At 43.3% G+C, this 20,612-nt stretch overlaps 1 protein-coding gene across 1 annotated transcript; it reads left to right on the forward strand.

Moving 5' to 3' along the window:
* Window positions 1-9,036: 9,036 nt before the first annotated feature.
* Window positions 9,037-10,410, forward strand: LOC310853623 (polyubiquitin-C-like; the record flags this gene model as incomplete). Its single annotated transcript, XM_083758014.1, has 1 exon — window positions 9,037-10,410. The coding sequence occupies one exon, from the start codon at window positions 9,037-9,039 to the stop codon at window positions 10,408-10,410; it is 1,374 nt and encodes a 457-aa protein (XP_083614140.1).
* Between the last annotated feature and the right edge of the window lie 10,202 nt (window positions 10,411-20,612).

Below are 20,612 nucleotides of genomic sequence, written 5' to 3' on the forward strand. Positions count from 1 at the left end.
GTGAGATGTCAGTTTAAAAAAAGAACGTATACAAGCACACAGGATAGTCTAGTCGCTCAATGTAAACAAACCAGACAATCCCAGAAGAATGGCGGTGACACAAATGTTGAAATGTAAAGTGCGCTGTTATAACGCCACCATGTATAATAACGACTGATGTAATAATGTATTACATTCATTTTAATAATTAGCCTATTATGAACCTCCCCTCCAAGTGTTGTAACTGTAGCTCCAACGGTTTCTGAGAGAAAAATACTGTGAGTTTTCGCATTTTCCCATGTAAGTCAATGGGAAATCTTAATGCACTAATAAATTAATTAATAATCAATAATATTATGGTCAATGCCTGTGTGAAAAGTCAGAGCGATTGGTGCAGCCAGTGAGGAGCTACGACCGTGTTTCAAACATTCATTCAGACATTGAGTGAAACACACTGAAAATAACCCGATACGAGCCCAACGTGCCACACAACGCGGCACGTTGTTAAACTTGTAGATCGACTATTTACAACTTTATAAGTGTTACAAATGGGGTAGACTATATTTAGACAACTCAAACTCCCTCCAACCCCAAGTGTAAAATGTGGGTCATGACGCAAGATAGCCTACAAACGTGTTCTGCTGAGGTCACTGTCATAGCATCACAAATCCCCTGACTCATACAACAATGTGCGTCATGATTTCTATGACAACTTAAGGCCCCAAACCTTTTAGCCAATACACTTTGAGAACCACAGTTCTATTTATTGCACAAACATCTGCTTGTAACTCCCAATAATAGTGAAGGTGCTCAATAAGAACAATCACACCTGTGTGAACTGAGCGGTGCAGGCTGCTCAACATGCAGTTGCAGTTATAGTTATAGTGCTCAGTGTTTATGGCCCTTTTAGGCTCAGCAGTATTGCAGCTTTTCATACCCCAAACAGACAGACAGACAGACAGACAGACAGACAGACAGACAGACAGGGCCAGTCATTGGAGTGGTAAGGCACCGCTCCAAAAAACTATATGCAATACAGAAACATAGAACAATGAAGTTAAGAGAAAGAAGACCATACAGTTAACAAGTGAGCATTTTAAATTGCTGATTTCTACACGTACAAAGTGACAGTGTTCCCCATGAGTCATGGCAAGTGTGTAAACAAGTTCCATGTTATTTGGCCAAACGAGGCATGAGTTACAGTAGGCCTATGCCTGTTCAAAGTGCCTGTCATCGCTGTTTGCAGCTATATTTTTTTATATTCATAGATTTTGTATAGAACGTCTCATGCAAATTGCTCCGAAATCCCAGAAAATCAGGTTTAAGCGTTTTTCAAACTGCTCAAAATGGCGGAAAATCTGAGGGCGGTGCTTACTGGTCAAATTGACAGATGTGTTCTGCATGTGTAAACAAGGTGCATGGCTTTTGGCCAAACAAGGTGTAGCAGATTGTAGCATTGCGCGGAAAGCAGGGATTGAACCCACCAGACCAAAGCTCAACCAGTCGTGCCAATAGGGCTGAGCCCCGGGTTCAATCCTCGCTTCCGTGCAATGCTATAATCTGGCAGGACGTGGAGCGTGATATCTTCGCATGAGGGACATCGTGTGCGGTGGTCCGCGGTGTGAAGTGAGAAGCGTGAGGACGCGCTTCAAAGACTGGGGGGGGTGATTGTAGCCCCCAGCCAAGACCAGGCTGCAACAGCCCTGGCAATCGGACAGGTTTCGCGTTGGTCTGGCGAGTGGGGGCCCGGGTTCAATCCCCACTTCCGCGCAATGCTACAAAGGCATTAGTTATGCCTGCATGTTCAAAAGTGTTCGGCATGAGGAGACGCATATGCGTACCACAGTTTTATTGCTGATGGTCAAGGGGTTCATGAGCTATGCCTGTTAAAAGTTTTTGCGTAAACCAACTGCAAGGTCAAGCCAGAACTGCAATTTTTGGCAGAAGAAGAAGACAGACAGGCAGACAAATAGATACATTTTATAGCGCTTTTCTATGCACTACGTGCTTATTCAAAGTGCTTTACAACGGTCCATTCATTCATACAGTTCATTTGAGAGGTGAAGCGGCGAATAGTCAACGCCAGCGTCCTCACTTCCCACATTCACACACCAATGGTGGCAACCACTGGAGGCAAGGTGGGGTTCAGTGTCTTGCCCAAGGACACCTAGACATGTGGACAGGAGGAGCCGGGATTCGAACCGCCAACCCACAGATCATTGGACGACCTGCTCTACCTCCTGAGCCACAGCCGCCAATAAGGGGCCATAGGCCCTTCCGGCTTCGCCCCTTAAAAAACATACAAATATAATAAGGGACCATAGGCACTTCGGGTGGTGAAAAAGTTTAAAATAATAATAATAATAATCAATCCTTTATTAAATGGATATTTCATTATAGAAATTCATTTAAAACATGCATGGTGACAGGGATCATCATATCAAAAAAAGGAGGAAAAGAAGAAAAAGGGGGAAAAAATGTCGCTGTTGCAAATGCCATGGCTTTTGCTGTGAACTATGACAATTTTGGCCTTTCCTCTATAGTAGACTGGAGCCCCCCCCCCCAGGCAGTGGTAGGCAAAGTATACAAAGCTGTGCTCAAATAATACTCCGATAATACAGATAGCAGATAACATAGCACATCTACAAGCTCACATTGTAAGTTGTAATTACTTGAACAACATGTTACTTGTTCCTTTTGTGTACCTGTCAGGCTGACAGTGGAAACAGCAACTCTCTCAAACACAGAAACAGCAAATTAGATGATAATCTGGCTAACACTAAAGGGACAGACATTTACAGAAAATTGTACAGGAACTAATCCCAGGAGGTAGAATAGCTGAATAGCAGAATTAGCCAGGAAACAAGAGGGACTGCCGATCAAGTTGACGGGCAGTGGTTTCCAAACCAGGGGTTGAGACCCCAAATTATTTTGGGCTACCCCACTCACCAGATGAATCGGCCAGATTGAAATCTGCCTGGGGCGATGTGCATTGCAAAGGCAGATAAAGGCCAGAGCGCCGAGGCGAAGTACTGGCGTCACTCGCTCATCCCCTGGTTCATGGAAGTTTTTCTCTGTGGAGAATAACATGGGGTCATCTTAAAATCTTCTCATATAAGAATTGCATTCCAAAAATAAACAAACTGTCTGTCACACACACCTGCCAAAAGACCATTGATATTAAATATTGATAGTTAAAATAGATTTTTTTTAATCTGAAGGTACATTATGTAGTTGGCCCTTGGGTCTAATATAGCCCCTTTGAAAAACGGTTGGACACCCCTGCCTTAAAGGGACACTTATTTTTGTCAATTTATAGTTTTTATTAGAAAGCCATACAAGCGTTAAGTACTGGCCATGTAAGGAGCATGTCTTGAGTGTACAGGGTTTGACGAGGTCAGATCAACATAATTATGTAATGTCAGAACAGCTCCATAGCCTATATGGAGATCTAACTCCAGAAAAGGGCACATCATTTTTGGGGGTGGTCTTTTTGTGGAGTCCTTCCCTTGTGCCATTTCATGTCATTGGACAGTAAAATAAGCAATATGTTCTCATTAGTCTGAAACTAAAACTGATTGATGGCAGATTAAAAGATAATTCATGATGATAGTGGAATTTATCATTACTTGTCAAATGTTCGTCTTGAAGGGCCAATGGCACTTATTGGGTGGCTGCGCCAGGCTATAGTGATGGGCAAACCTGACTCTCTGCTCGTGAGTGGTGTATCAGTCGCCACACTATGAACAAAGTGCTATACTTCTAGAATTTCAACCAGGCAACGAGAAGTCAAATAAACTAAGGTACAAAATATCCCCAGTACACTAATAAAGAACAATTATTTTACACTACAATTTGACATGATACTGTATACAAAACTACTAGTTAAAACACAAAAGCATCTGAACAGTCCTACACTTGGGGCTGGTGATACAAACCTGAATGAATTAAAAAATGGCTTCCTAATTATTTCCAACTTTTCTATGAAATTTCCCAACAATAGGGACAATTCCATGCTGTATGTGGCACCATAGGAGAGATAACAGGCAAACAAATTATTCTACATTATCTAATGTGTCACTCCCTCCATGAACGAGTCAGTCGTTTCTGTTTACTGATGATGTTATTGAGCCCTCACTCTCAATAGACCAACATCAAAACTGATGAACACAATGAATAAACAACGATCAGTACATGAACAAACTTAAGCACATAAACATAACAATATAATGCATATGTAGTGAGTTGAGCTTTCCTAGACATGTGATGTGACTCCCCAATCACCCATATTCAGGACAGCTGTGACACCTGGCTGCTGACTGAATAAAGGGGAGCCACACCCGGCCATCAGAGTAGCTGGCTGGCTTGTTGTGGTTGCCTGGTGGTGTGTTTGGTCTAGGTGCAACAAGAGACTCATTGATGGTATGCAGTATGCACGGTTTCATGCGTTTTGATAAATGTATGTTTTGAGCAAAATATGAATGTTCCTTAACTCTTGCAGGGCAGGCATGGACAGTGGGAATCCCAGCTTCCCTGGGATAGGCTGCTTCTTCCCCCCACATGTCGTAGGCTTAAGGCCTTGTCTGCCCATCAACTGCTGATGGTTCAGTGGCATGGCGCCTCGAGTCATGGCCTCGTATGCCGACTGCATGCGGCGCACTTCGGCTCCGGTTCGGTGTCATGCGGCGTTTATGGACCAGAGCATGACGTCATGGCCTAGTGTGGCCCTCTTAATTTGAGGTAAAGAGCTGCCTATTGTATTTGTATGTTTTAAATTGTAAAGTATTGGTTATTAATATTGTCCTTTTGTTTTATTAGGAGGAGCTCTTTACCACTGCTGTTTTTGTCCTCTTTAATTTGTTTATGATTTCGTTTTGTTTTGTTTTACTTCGCTTATCGTTTGGTGCAAACCTACTGTGCAACGTGTCTCAGCCTTAATGCCCCCCTTTCTTTGGATAAATGCTTGATTGAACATAACGTAGTATTAGTATTATTATCAGTCTATACTCTATAGTATTGCCAGTAGCTATAAGGGTGCTGTAGTTGTAGTCCCGACAGGTGGTGGGTCACGTTGTCTTGGGGTTTAGTTAGTGCATGCTATTTGTTTAATGTGGGACTAGTGCTGTGTATAATTGTTTTCTCTTGTTTTGCAGTGTTTAATGTGAAGTGTGCGCTCTTTGGTGGCGGTGACCTTTCCCCTCCTTCCCCTCACTCCCTGCCTTCCTCCTGTCAGCAAGGACACCTGGGCACCCCCCCCCCCTGGCTACTGGTATACGGGTTTTAAGATGGGCTATTGCATTTTTAGATCATTTTAGAGATTGACCCCTTTGATTAAAGTCAGTTTTAATGAACATTTTGTATTAAACATAATTCAATAAAACAATATATATTTCAACTGGAACTGCGCGTCTCTGCTCCCCTTATCTTTGCCCAGTGGGCTTGCAACTTGTATTGTACATATATTCTCTGGGTGAAATTCCCAGAGTGGCGTAGTCTGGTGGTTCTGTTTCCGGGCCTTAGTGCCCAGGTTACACATACATGATGAACACATGGATTTACCTCACTGGCTGCATAAGGGGAATGAAGGGAATGGAATGACAGGAAACCCATATGAACAACAACAAACGTCAAACTGTAACAAAAACAAATCGCATCAATTAAACTCATATACAAATCAAACATAGCCTACACCTTAAATGTTGACAAAGAACGTAAAACATTGGTTCAGAAACAACAAACAAACCTTGGTTAATGACACGCTTCTCTCAAACAATTCATGTCCTTCCGTCTACACGGAGGCTTGACAAACAATGTTGTGAGCCAAAACACCAAATTGGCACCGGACGTGACGTAGTTACAAATTACCTTTCCCAATATAATGTGAAATAAAACAAAATAATGACAGAAACATATTTCTGGCAGCCAAAAATGTGTAGACATCTTGTAAATTACGTGTTGTGTCTTGAGTTCGAGAGGCTCTCATTTAATGGTGTTCTGTGGCTCACAACAACCAGTAGATGTCAGCATTAAACCAATGTTGATATAAGCAGACCAGGCAGCTCATCACCAGGGCCTTAACCATGCTCAGTGCAGTCAAGATGCCATTTGAGCAACCGTTTTACAATAGCAATGTACTCTTTATAGAAATGCACATATGTAGGATCAACAGGATGATGATCCACAGAACATAACTCATCATGCACATAGCCTACTCATGTATTAATTTTTAAAATATCTCTAGAAGATAAGCCCCTTGAGAATGAGAAGAAGCATCTCGTTTTCGAGTGGGCACACAGCAAAATGTCATGCTACAATTTACAATTTACAATTTAGGCATTTAGCAGACGCTCTTAATCCAGAGCGATTTACAAAAAGCATGGGAATACATCACATAAAAGCATTTATCATGAAACATGCATAAGCTAAGAAAGTAACAGTGGAATATCTATATAATGAAACTATACATATAAACTATACATATATACTACTATGCTATACATATGTACTATGGCGTGCTATGACTATATACAATGCAATTATAGTGCTGTCTACATAACATGCTATAAGTCTGTGTCAAATGCTATCTAAGTCTACGGAAATGCTATCTAAGGGGGTAGGGTAAGTGCTATGGGCCATGATGGAGTCTGAAAAGGTGGGTTTTCAGACTACGGCGGAGGTAGGCTATATTCCATTAAAGAAGAATCTTTTACAGTGTGTTTAAACTGGTGAATGATAGATGAATAAATAGATGAATAGATGAATAAAATACAAAACAGGAACAGCAGATAGCCTATAATAAAGATGATTTAAAATGTCCACTGCACATATGGCACAAACAATGTCTTGTAGTTGTAACCCTTCTTTTTTGCCTGATGGTAACTATAGCTCAAATGAAGGGCGAAGTGGTTGTGTAGAGTCATTGTAAATCAGAATTGCCTTTTTGGACAATTATGGAGCGTTTGTATAATATGCCCTGAAGTTGCAATTGTTTGTCTCCAATACTAGCCAGGTTGATTACCTGGATGAGCTTGTTCCTATATCAGTCTGAGGTTCCCATACTAAGATACTTTATATTTTTTTATTTAACCAGTAAAAACACATTGAGACTGTCTCTTTTACAAGTGGGAACTGGCCAAGAGGCAGAAATAAAATTACACTTCAATACTACATCGTAAACTGTACTACATTGGAACAGAAAATAAAACATCCATGATACATCTGACACCTCAAAGTACCTGTGAAATAAATACAACAAATCACCAAAGTGATTGTCACTCACTGGACAATGTCCAGTGAGTGACCTATAGACCAGTGCGTGGTTCCCAAACTGTGCTGTAGGGGGTGCGCAACATGAAAAGGCTAATGGTGGTGCTATGGTTTTATTTTAAATATATTTTAACATATTAACATAAGTATGCAGAATACAGCCTATCCAGCATATGCCATATTCAGGTTCATACTGTATATGTGCATATAATGTGGATAAATAGGAAATATATGTCTCTATATAGCTTATGCCATTTATATTTCCATGTGGGGGGGTGCTTCAGCTAGGTCGGAAGGTAACAGGGGGTGCATGGCCAAAAAGATTTGGGAACCGCTGCTATAGACCATGGTCAGGGTGTGTTTACTAGCACTGAAACGTCTCAGTTTCCTGAGAAGATGGCCTGCCTTTTTATAAATGCTAAATGCATTGGTCTGAAAGGTAATAAGTTTATTGCCTATAGTTGTTCCCACACATTTAAAGTATCCACTTCCTCCCCACTCATAACAGGCCTAAAGATGGGCCCTCTGCTCCAGTCCCACCTCACAAACACAGCTCCTTGGTCTTAGTGACATTAAGGTCAAGGAAGCTGCCCTCAAACCAGGTAGCAATGCAGTCTGTGTGCAGGTTGTAGGAGGGACTGGAAACGTCCTGCAGACGGGCGACCAATTAAGGCCATGTCGTCCGCACACTTTATGAGAGAGAACTGTTTGTTGTTGTATTGCAACTAATTTGTGTATAGAGGAGAATATGAGAGAAAATAAAGCACCAGTATTCATGACAAGAAAATAAAAGGTGTTATTAATACAGACAGCCTTGTTGGGGTCTCTCTCTCTCTCTCTCTCTCTCTCTCAGAAACTCCCATATCCACAAAATTAGGTTACTACTAACGTTCCGGTCACACTTAGGAGAAGATGGGGTTGGACCGAATTAAAAGCAGAGGAGTCCAGGCTTGTCTAGGTGACTATGCATTTTATCCAACAGAGTAGCCTACCCTCAGCAAGGATCACAAGAGATTTACATGGAAATTGTCACAAGGAAAGGTGTGTCTGACTATGTGTCAAACTTTTTGGTCTTTTGACTTTAGATCGATTGTCTAGTGCTGCCGGAGAATGCAGTTGCTCTTTCTGATCTGTGGAGCACTTTCATGCTTCCTGGGGGATGAACTGGTTTTGGTGGCTAAAACAAAATAAATTACATAATAATTTGTTTGTGATGAATGAAGTAGCTTTCAGATAGTGACTAGTATAACGACGCAAGAAAAGTCCATACTGTGTTGTAGTGTGTTGTTGCACTCCGGTTGTGATGACTCCTAATTTGGGGCTTGCGTGTAGCGTTAAAACAAATCTAAGAGAACCAATCACAGCAAGGTCAGTAATAGCCTGACCTAAGCAGAGACATTTCTGGCCTAGATGGGAGGGTCGCGCCTCAGAAATGCGCGCACCCTGATTGGATCTCATCGATCTGTCCGTCACCCCCGGCCCCTCCTCTCCCCCCTAGTGCAGCGCTACGTCACATCATTTAGAGCGACGCCCACCCGGAAGGGTTGACTCCCACTTTTAGACTGGTTCAGCCCACGGCTTTTTCCAGGCTTTCATCTTTCGCGCAGACGAAATGAAAGCCTGGGTATCGAGGCTAGGTCAGTAAGTACTATGACAGAACTGTGACATCACTGTGAATATAAGAGAGGGTACGTTCAAGCATTAAGTGCAGTTTTCAGTGTTGGTTGCAAAGTATATAGGATATTAACAGACTAAGATAAAAGTATAGATCTTAAGCCAAATTCCGCAAACATGCAGATTTTTGTGAAGACCCTCACTGGCAAGACCATCACGTTGGAGGTTGAGCCAAGTGACAACATTGAGAATGTCAAAGCCAAGATCCAAGACAAGGAAGGAATTCCCCCTGACCAACAGAGGCTGATCTTTGCAGGCAAGCAACTGGAAGATGGACGCACACTTTCTGACTACAACATCCAGAAGGAATCCACCCTCCATCTTGTTTTGCGTCTGAGGGGAGGAATGCAGATCTTTGTCAAGACACTCACTGGCAAGACCATCACGTTGGAGGTTGAGCCAAGTGACAATATTGAGAATGTCAAAGCCAAGATCCAAGACAAGGAAGGAATTCCCCCTGACCAACAGAGGCTGATCTTTGCAGGCAAGCAACTGGAAGATGGACGCACACTTTCTGACTACAACATCCAGAAGGAATCCACCCTCCATCTTGTTTTGCGTCTGAGGGGAGGAATGCAGATCTTTGTCAAGACACTCACTGGTAAGACTATCACCCTAGAAGTGGAACCAAGTGACAACATTGAGAATGTCAAAGCCAAGATCCAAGACAAGGAAGGAATTCCCCCTGACCAACAGAGGCTGATCTTTGCAGGCAAGCAACTGGAAGATGGACGCACACTTTCTGACTACAACATCCAGAAGGAATCCACCCTCCATCTTGTTTTGCGTCTGAGGGGAGGAATGCAGATCTTTGTCAAGACACTCACTGGCAAGACCATCACGTTGGAGGTTGAGCCAAGTGACAATATTGAGAATGTCAAAGCCAAGATCCAAGACAAGGAAGGAATTCCCCCTGACCAACAGAGGCTGATCTTTGCAGGCAAGCAACTGGAAGATGGACGCACACTTTCTGACTACAACATCCAGAAGGAATCCACCCTCCATCTTGTTTTGCGTCTGAGGGGAGGAATGCAGATCTTTGTCAAGACACTCACTGGTAAGACTATCACCCTAGAAGTGGAACCAAGTGACAACATTGAGAATGTCAAAGCCAAGATCCAAGACAAGGAAGGAATTCCCCCTGACCAACAGAGGCTGATCTTTGCAGGCAAGCAACTGGAAGATGGACGCACACTTTCTGACTACAACATCCAGAAGGAATCCACCCTCCATCTTGTTTTGCGTCTGAGGGGAGGAATGCAGATCTTTGTCAAGACACTAACTGGTAAGACCGTCACTTTGGAAGTTGAACCAAGTGACAACATTGAGAATGTCAAAGCCAAGATCCAAGACAAGGAAGGAATTCCCCCTGACCAGCAGAGGCTCATCTTTGCAGGCAAGCAACTGGAAGATGGACGCACCCTTTCTGACTACAACATCCAGAAGGAATCCACCCTACATCTCGTCCTGCGTCTGAGGGGAGGGCAGTAAATTATTCCATAATCTTAGGATTTATTTTTACCTTACTTTTTTTTAAACTTTTTTTTTTACCTGGCTACATGCACATGATAGAGGCCCTCGGAACTCGGGACCGACCTGATAATGAATTATTAAAATAACTAAAGGGGAAAAAATAATACAAAACAAAATATTAGCAAATAAGTAATAATAAGTAAATTACCAATATATTTGCAGAAATAAATCTATTAAAAAAAGAGGGAGCGTTGGCCTGGGTGGCTGGCGTAGCCGTCTGGGCACCTTGGCTGATAATCCAGTCTGGCAGTGTGCCGCGGGTTCGACTCCCGATCCCGACGGCCTTTACTGCATGTCACCCCCCCCATCTCTCTCCCCATTTCCTGTCACTCTGTCCCTCTATAAAAAGGCGAAAGACACAAAAGATATCTAAAAAAAAAAGAGGCGAGCGTGGTGTCTCACCGAGTAAGAGTGACATGCAGTTTAATGTGCCTTGGGCAGATTCAAACCAGTGTCAGCTGTGGGAAGAAGGAAGAACTTAAGTCTATCTTCATTATTCATATGGTATAATGTGCTCTGATTTGGTGAACCATGAGGGGCAGAAAGAAAAAGGAAAGATGCCTCTCAAAATCCAACCCTACGTCCTCGTCGTGAGAGGTGGAAGCAGGTAATGCTTCTTAAATATTCACCATCTCTATAAGTAATTACATTAATCATATAATCCAAGTGTTACTGCATCCATATATATACTGTATACTTAATATATAATATATATACACATACATACATACATACATGCATACATCTTAGGTATGCGGTCTAGCCTAACTTGGACTCAGGGGGGTGGACGCCTCTGCCTTGCATAGTCCCCAGTGAATAGGCAGTTTGCCCTTCACTGGTAACCCTATTTTTTAATTATTTTTAAATATATGAAGGTATTGTGGGCTGGGCTTTTTTACAAAAAATCCCCCCTTTTAAATACATACACAGATACATACATACATACATACATACCTACATACATACATTTCAGAACCACCCGATCCCGCAGCCTCTCACTACTGGCGCCTCACATCCACACATGTCACCACCCCCTCCATCCCCAGCACTTCCCTGCATACCCACATATCACAAGGCCAGGCCAAAGAGAAAGGTGCTGGACTGGAACATTTTGGTCCAAAAGCCGGTGGCCATCTTGGGGGACTCCCACCATCACACCACACTGATCTACAGATAGACAGCTACCCTGGGGCGACCTTCAACCACCTGACCAAGGTTTTGGAAAAGGCGGAGGTTCACCCCAGGGTAGAAGAAGTCATTCTCTCGGTGGGCATCAACTGCCAGGACAATGACACAGACCAGACCTCCTATAGGCAGCTTAATGGGATGCACAAGGAGGCACAACGGACTTTTCCAAACGCCACCATCCATATTCCCCTCATCAACTTCTCCCAGTTCCTAACAGCCAAACAGAAAAAAACCTCACACTCATGAACCAGTACATCTCCACACATTTCCCATACATCCCACCAGTTGACCCCGACCAGTTTCACACAGAACCCGACAACATACACTGGACACACAACACAGCAGTCAAAATATTTAACCATTGGTGCACACATTTAAAATTTCTCTAAACAGGAGCCGAAGCCTGGATTCCTGCCCTACCTCTCCCCTTCCTCTGGCACCTGCATTGTTCCCAACAGGCTCCCCTCCTCCTCCTCCTCCTCCCCCCTTCCCCCCTCCCCCACACCGCCCACCACCATTCTTCCCCCCTCTTCCTCTCAACGTCCAACAGCCATTCAGTCCCTCCGACCAGCACCTGACCCCCACTCCAATGTGTTGAACCTGTCCAGGTCCGTCCGTCTCACGGCCGCAGAGGCCCAGTTGCTGGAGAGGGGTCTCGCCTACATTCCTCGACCCACAGGGACAGATTGGGAGGCACTTCGAAGGGACACACACAGATACCATAGGAGACTTAAATTAATAGACTTTTTCAACAACACACAGACAGACGGACATACACCTTTTGTCCTGCCCTCCACCTGGGAGCCAAAACTCTCCCAGGTGGACAGCAGGATACGAGACCTCATACAGCTAGATAACCATACACTTAAATCAGTACCACCCATCACCAGACAGACCTGACAACCTGACCACAGACGAACGGAACAGCATCACAACACTGCGGAAACAACACCTGAATAGTTATTAAACCAGCTGATAAAGGTTCAAAAATAGTCATTTTAGATAATTTCCAATACACATATGAAGCCAACAGACAACTATCCAACACAAGATACTACACTCACATAGCAGCCAGCATACAACCACAGACTCAGATCAAACTCAGACAAATCATTACAACACTTTATCACCAAAACTACATCACCTCCAAACAACGCGACTTCCTCTATGGACCCAGACCTAGGATATTCTATCTACTGCCCAAAATCCATAAGGATCCACAGACTTGTACTATTCCCTTCGAGGTGCCTCCCGGCAGACCCATAGTGTCAGACTGCAGCAGTGAGTCCTACCACATAGCACAATACATAGATCACTTCCTCAACCCCCTCTCCACCACACACGCCAGTTATTTAAGAGACACATGATTTCCTGGAAAAAATCAAGCCCATAGCCGTGCCACCACACGCATACATTTTCACCATAGACATTGACAGCCTTTACACTAACATACATACAGCCACTGGTTTACAGGCAGTTAGAAATCTCTTCCAGACACACCCGGACAACACTAGACCAGACAATGCCATTTTACAACTATTAGAACTTAGTCTCAATTGCAATGATTTCACATTTAATAACAGATTTGCACCCGCTTATGCCAACATTTACATGAGTGAGTGGGAGAGAGAGGCCTTGGCAAAGTGTCCACTACAACCTACCATGTATTTCAGATTTTTAGATGACATCATAGGGCTCTGGCCACACACCTTACAACAGTTTGATACCTTTTTACAGATTTTGAACACACACCATGCTTCTATCAAACACATAATTCATCCAACAGAAATTAACTTCCTGGACACCACCGTATTTTTTCATACAATAGATCATACACATAAACGATTACTGACAAAAAATATATTTTAAGGACACAGACACACACGCACTACTCCATAAACACAGTTACCACCCAAAGCACACTTTTGCAGGAATCATCAAATCACAAATCATTCGGTTTTTCAGGATTTCATCCAATAGGGAACACTTTAATCAGGCCACACAAACACTTTACAGTCCTCCGAAGGAGAGGTTACAGCAAAAGGTTTTTGCGTACCATCAGGGACAATGCCCTGGCCTCTCTCTCCCCCACCCAGCCACTCTCCACAAACACTCTGCCTCCTACCCCTAACCCTCTCACCCCCATTTCTAACCCTAACCTCAATCCTAGCCTTCTTCCCCAGCCACCTCAGCCTCTCTCTAGCGCAGGGACAGGGACAGACCTGGACGGGGCCCACACATTACCCTCTCCTAGGTCTTCCCTCCTCCAACTCTTCTTCTCCAACCATCCAGGCCATCGGCTCCTCTACCATTACAACACTACTCCCATTCATAACCACATTTTCACATACACTCCAACCACTACACCACAAATTTAAACAGAATTTCACTACTAGTACTACACAACAATCCTACCCCCCATTACAAACACATCAAGTAATTTTGGAACTTAGAAGGAATAGGAACCTGGGAGACCTCCGTGTGCATTCCAAATTTTCCACTTTACCTCCCAAGCCCCCACAGCCACATACACTCCATTTCAAACCCTGCAAGTTCATCAACAACCCCCATAGTCACACTTCCTCCCCCATCACGGACCCCCTGTCTCTGACCACCCCCAATATAGTCTACATCATCACCTGCACACAATGTCATAAACACTACATAGGAGAAACCGGACACACACTAGAAACACGCCTCAAACAACACTTATATCACATCCAACGAGCAGACATACACACAACTCTGTACAATTTACAATTTACAATTTAGGCATTTAGCAGACGCTCTTAATCCAGAGCGACTTACATTTAAGCAAGAACAAAGCATGGGAATACATCACATAAAAAGCATTTATCATGAAACATGCGTAAGCTAAGAAAGTAACAGTGGAATATTTATATAGTGAAACTATACATACACTATACATATAAACTATACATCTTTACTACTATGCTATATATGTGTACTATGGCGTGCTATGACTACATACAATACAATTACAGTGCTGTCTACATAACATGCTATAAGTCTGTATCAAATGCTATATAATCCAACAGAAATGCTATCTAAGGGTTTAGGGTAAGTGCTAAGGGCCATGATGGAGTCTGAAAAGGTGGGTTTTCAGGCTACGGCGGAAGATTGGGAGTGATGCTGCAGTTCTGACTGCAATGGGAAGTGCATTCCACAGTTTTGGAGCCAGAAGGGAGAAGAGTTTGGGACGTGTGGAGCGTTGTCCCGGCGTTTTTAGTGAGGGTACTTCCAGCTTCCCTGCATTGGCTGATCTGAGTGCGCGGGAGGGTTTGTAGGGTTCAATCATACTTGTAAGATATGGGGGAGCCATACCTTTGGTTGCTTTGAATGCCAGCATCAGAGTTTTGTATTCTGTGCGGGCAGCGACCGGGAGCCAGTGGAGGGAGCGGAGCAGGGGGGAGACATGTGAGAATTTTGGCTGGTTGAAGACCAAGCGAGCTGCTGCATTTTGGATCAGCTGGAGAGGCTTAAGTGCACATGCTGGTAGGCCAGTAAGGAGGGAGTTACAGTAGTCGAGTTTTGATAAGACTGTTGTCTGGATTAGGAGCTGGGCTGATTCCTGGGTGAGGAACGGTCTAATTCGTCGTATGTTATAGAGTGTGAACCTACAGGATCGAGTGACAGCTGTGATGTGAGGTTTGAACGAGAGCTGACTGTCCAGGACAACACCAAGATTCCTGGCTGTTGGGACAGACGTTACCAGGGCGTTGTCTACACACACTTTCAATCCCATCCTATCGCTAACCTCATCATTTCAGGTCTGGAATGTGGAGTCCGATGGACCAGTGGACAGCGGAAACTCATGGAGCACAGATGGATTAAAAAATTACAAACTGTAACACCCACTGGTCTAAATGAAAGAAGTTGATTTTTATCCCCTTTCTGTTCATTTATCTGTAAAATAAATAAATGGTATTTAGGCCTTGCTGTGAACTTTTACTCCTGTATGGTTTTAGGTTGTTTTATTAATGTCCTTTTTTATATCCATTTTACCATTGGGTTTTAGAGTATGGTTTAGGTATGCGGTCTATAGCTTAAACTTGGACTCAGGGGGGTGGACGCCTCTGCCTTGCATAGTCCCCAGTGAATAGGCAGTTTGCCCTTCACTGGTAACCCTATTTTGGACTTATTATTAAATATAGGAAGGTATTGCGGGCAGGGAGTTTTACAAAAAAGCCCCCCTTTTAAAATACATACACACATATACTTACATACATTTTAGAAGTTGGCGCAGTTTTTAAGGACCCACTTTTAGGCCAGTGCACCAGAGCAAGCTTTTGCCTTTTTAAAACCCTACCCAGGCCATTTTAACCAAATACATACACACACTTGTGTATGTACAATTAACTCATCCCTCAGTTAAACAACAACCAGTAGGTGGCAGCATTGAACCAATGTTGACTTCAGCAGCACTGCCAGCACACTGTCACCAATCTGAGAACCCATTATCAAAACAGGAAAAACAGCGCCCTCTTTTCCTTGAATTTGACGTGAGTCAACTGTCTTGAGACTCAGACTACACTGTCACTAAATGCTCAGTATGTGCAGTTGTTTTACAATAGCAAAGAACTCTTAAGAACGTACATATTTATTTTGATTTTAAGATGAGGACAATGACGATTCACAGAACTCATCATGCACATATAGTTTCAAGGTCACAATATTAATAGGCAAAGGTCCTAATACCAGCAGCAGTTGGCACAGCACAGCTCGTGTGCCGTAAGAGAACACAACTATAGTGCACACACACGCACGCACGCACGCACGCACACACACACACACACACACACACACACACACACACACACACACACACACACACACACACACACACACACACACACACACACACACACACACACACACACAGGCTAACAGAAACATAGGCTATATAAAAAAATGCATAAATATGAAAATGATATATAGGCTATATAATTCTACCAGTGGTGGTGAATTGCCCCAGGGCAGCTGCATACAGCGGCCCTGAATAACTGCATGTTCTCTAATACTGTAGGGATCCCCTATATCCACTGGCCTATTATGTGTATTCTGGGATTCATACTACCGCAGCTGACTTCATCATTAGTGCACCTTATGCAGTGGTTATCAACCTGTGGGTCGGGACTCTCAACTCAGAATTGTGGGACTCCCTAGCCTGGGCAGCATTCCTTTTCGGGTTTATGATCCGGTCGGAAGCGGATGATATCGCTACGTCATGTTGTAGTATTGTTTTGTAGTCGTCAGGCAGGAACAATCAATCGGAACTTCCTTTTCCCTCAAACCGATTTTTCTCAACTTCCTTTTCCCTCAAACCGATTTTTCTCAATTAAAGCCACAGGCTACGAGAGCTTTTATTGTTATTCTTACGGTCTGAGGGAAAAGGATGAATTTATGATGAATTTAGCTACATAGAAATGTCTATTTGTATGTCTCTAAATGTTTGTATGTCTTTAAATGTTTTGATGAATTGAACAATGTGGACCCTGTTGTAAACAAGTGTAATGCTTAATTGGGTCGTCCACTCACAGTTGACAGTCTTTGTATTGAGTTTGTGCTTAAAATGTACTGTAAATTCTACAAACTGTTAATAAATATTTCAATCAATCAATCAAAAAGGAAGTTCCAATTGATTGTTCCTGCCTGATGACTACAAAACAATACTACAACATGACCGTTCCAGACCAGTTCACACGGCAATTTTGTAACAGAGCCCACTCAGCCCAGGCTTTCCTCCGAGGTGGAAAGCCTGGTGGCTTTCCTCCGAGGTGGAAAGCCTGGTGAAGCAAGATTAGGGACTCCCTCAACTTGCCTCAAGCCTCAACTCTACAATTCCAATTGTGCCTGTCAGGATGATTTGGGGCTGGGCCCAAAGGTTGTCCATTGCCTTATACAACAGTGTTTTCTGAACATTTGCTAAGCTGCAGCTTAGTTATACTACTTAGATAGTTTAGAGACAGATGCTAGGTTTGATGTATAGCTGATATCCTAGTTCCTTTGTAGCACATAGGATAAACATTTACTTGGCCCTTTGCTGTGTCTTCTGTTGACTAGGGTTAATGCAATTTGGTAAATGCAATTTGTCTCTCCAGCAGAGGGCACTGTTGAGTATGTCGACAGTTCTGACTGAGTAGTGTCGGTATCAGAGCTATTATGTCTATGGGTGGCTGAGAAGTAATTTAATAATTACCATGCTCGTTTAGAGGAAAAAAACTATAATAGTTTTCACACATGAAAGGCAAATTTGTACATAACAAGTGCTTTATATAATGTATAAAAAGGCATTAAAAGACATGAGGGCCATTAAAAAGAGTGTAAAACCTTTAAACTCAACCAAACCAATGCGGTTTGAACCTATAGTGACATCATAGGAGCCCCAAAAGCTTCACAGTGAAATGAAGTGCCATAATTAAAAAGCTAAATTGTGAAAACATGAAGAGTTGGCGCATAAGGCCAGGCTAAGGCTAAAGGAAAGGGGTTGTGGGGTCAGTCGATGTTTCCTGGGAGTATGAATGCAAGTGGCATGGTATTTCCAATTGTTAGTAATTCTACTTCTGCTCCACTAGGCTACAGCTCAGAGAGGCAAGTACTGTATTTTTACTCCACTATTATTATTTGAAAACATTAGTCCTCATGCAGTTACTCAGATTACTCTATACATTTCGGCCATTTGAAATGGCCAATTGACAAGCTCACAATGAGCTTGTAGAACAGCTATTTTCAAAAGATTTCTATACATTTATATATAGTACTTTGTACTTTTAAGTACATTTTTATACCAATGCTTTTGTATTTTTACTCAAGTAAATTTGAGGAATTGGACCAGGGATCTCGGCCCCCATGAGGAATTAGGACCTGGATATATATTCGCCTCGGTTCATCCCGTTTGTGCCGCACCAGGTCGCACCCGTTCACACAATTCTCGTCTTGCATTGACTTTGTATGTAATCGCGCCGCTCTAACCATCCAAGTCTGGCACCTTAACACGTCTGTTTTCCTCACTGTCCGGGGCGGGGGGTGGTGGGGGGTGGACATGCGTTGTACACATGCAGATCAGGCATTGAAATGCTAATCTGAGTGCTTAACCTGCCAGGTAGGTAAGGGTATGCAATGCATGCATACAGTACTGTACTCTGCTTCTTAAAGGTATATTCAGTGATTTCACTTAATTCAAATATCACTTTTGTTGTGATAATCCTCTCTACTATAGAGTGTGCTGACCATATAAGGAGTTCCTCCCTGTCCCCAGTTAACCCCTGGGGGTCAAAAAACCTTAGGTTTCGTTTTTGGCTCTCTATCCTGATTGGATGAAAGGCTTAGGTCCCAGCCAAAAACGAAACCTAATGTTTTTTGAGTGAAATCACTGAATATACCTTTAAGGCTACATGTTCACAATGAAACCACCACCAGCAAGAACACCCTGGCTGCCAGCCTGCCGTTGAAACCTTCCGCCGTCCCAGCGACAAAACACAGAACCTGCCGAGGTGGACATGACTAGCCTGCAATCATGGCATTTAAACATGCTCTTCTGTTTATAAACTAAACACTGTGACGCGTTTAAAAAGTGTTACAAATAAGTGTTTAGAACCTAAATGCTTGAGTTTAATGTGAAACGGGGGATAGCGGGGGGAGGGTCGGCGGGCCCCCATGACGATTATAAAAACATTTCGTCTCTGGCCTACATTATGTGAAGAACTTAGGCTCAGAAGCTCCAATACAATAAAACATCATAAAAACCAAAAATCAATAGACAATCACAGGGCAAGAATATCAGTCCCGAAAGTCCTAGTGCTTTCTTGACTGATATGCTTGCCCTGTGTGAATATCCAGTCCTGAGTATAGAGAGCAAAACTGTGTGTTTGTTTAAAGTCTTACAATGTAGAATTATTTTACCTTAAGGATCGATTACACTTTCATAGTGAACCTATACGGTCTGTTTTTACACTCTCTGTGTACCTTTTGTTTCTCCCTGACCATGAGAAGCCAGACAGTCTCACAGGTGTCATGTTCTAGGGGTGAAAGGTGAAAGTAGTATTTTACTAACACCAGCACTGAAGGTTCTTCTATGCTCCTGGTAGTTTACAGGCCACAGGTCATTCTGTGAACCCAAAAAGTCAGTTTGGTTCCATATCATTACACGCTTTGAGTTAAATTCACACTCGGAAATGTTACAGTGTGACACTTTGGGCCGTCTGAGAGCCTGCAGGAGAGGGGAGGGGAGGGTCATGTTAGGTGAACCTGTGGGAGGCAATAGTGTGTGTGTGTGTGTGTGTGTGTTTGTGTGTTTGTGTGTGTGCATGCGTGCATGCGTGCGTGCATGCGTAAATCAGCTGGAGAGACAGGCTGCATGGGAGCTAAGTCATAAGTCATCTGACGACATTTATGAATCTGATAATGTAAATTACAAAAAGTATATAGGTCTACTGTATTAGCAGTAAAAGAAAACACATACAGATAGTCACACACACATGTGACTATGATTTGCATATGTGTGCATTTCTGCATACAGGTACCCGGCCTTTTTCGATGAGCACGGTGTGTGTGTGTGTGTGTGTGTGTGTGTGTGTGTGTGTGTGTGTGTGTGTGTGTGTGTGTGTGTGTGTGTGTGTGCATGTGTGTGTGTGTGTGTGTGTGTGTGCGAAAATAAATTGGTTTCATAGTAATTTCCCAGGGGACATATATTGGGGGGTGGGTCCAGCTTGACTATGTTACACTGTCACACTGTCTCACCCCCCAACCCCCCCCCCCCCCCCCCCCCCTCCCCACACACACACACACACACACACACACAAACAAACACACACGCCATTTGAAAGCACTCTGTAGAACACAGACCACATGTGGGGGGCACAGCAAGGACATATTCTCCTGTGTCTTACAGTACAATAGCCCACAATGGCCTCGGGACAGGAAACCAATTACTATGGGTTATATGTAAGCCT

Source organism: Protomyctophum parallelum (genome assembly GCF_964188405.1).
Source record: "Protomyctophum parallelum genome assembly, chromosome: 22".
NCBI classification, from domain to species: Eukaryota; Metazoa; Chordata; class Actinopteri; order Myctophiformes; family Myctophidae; genus Protomyctophum; species Protomyctophum parallelum.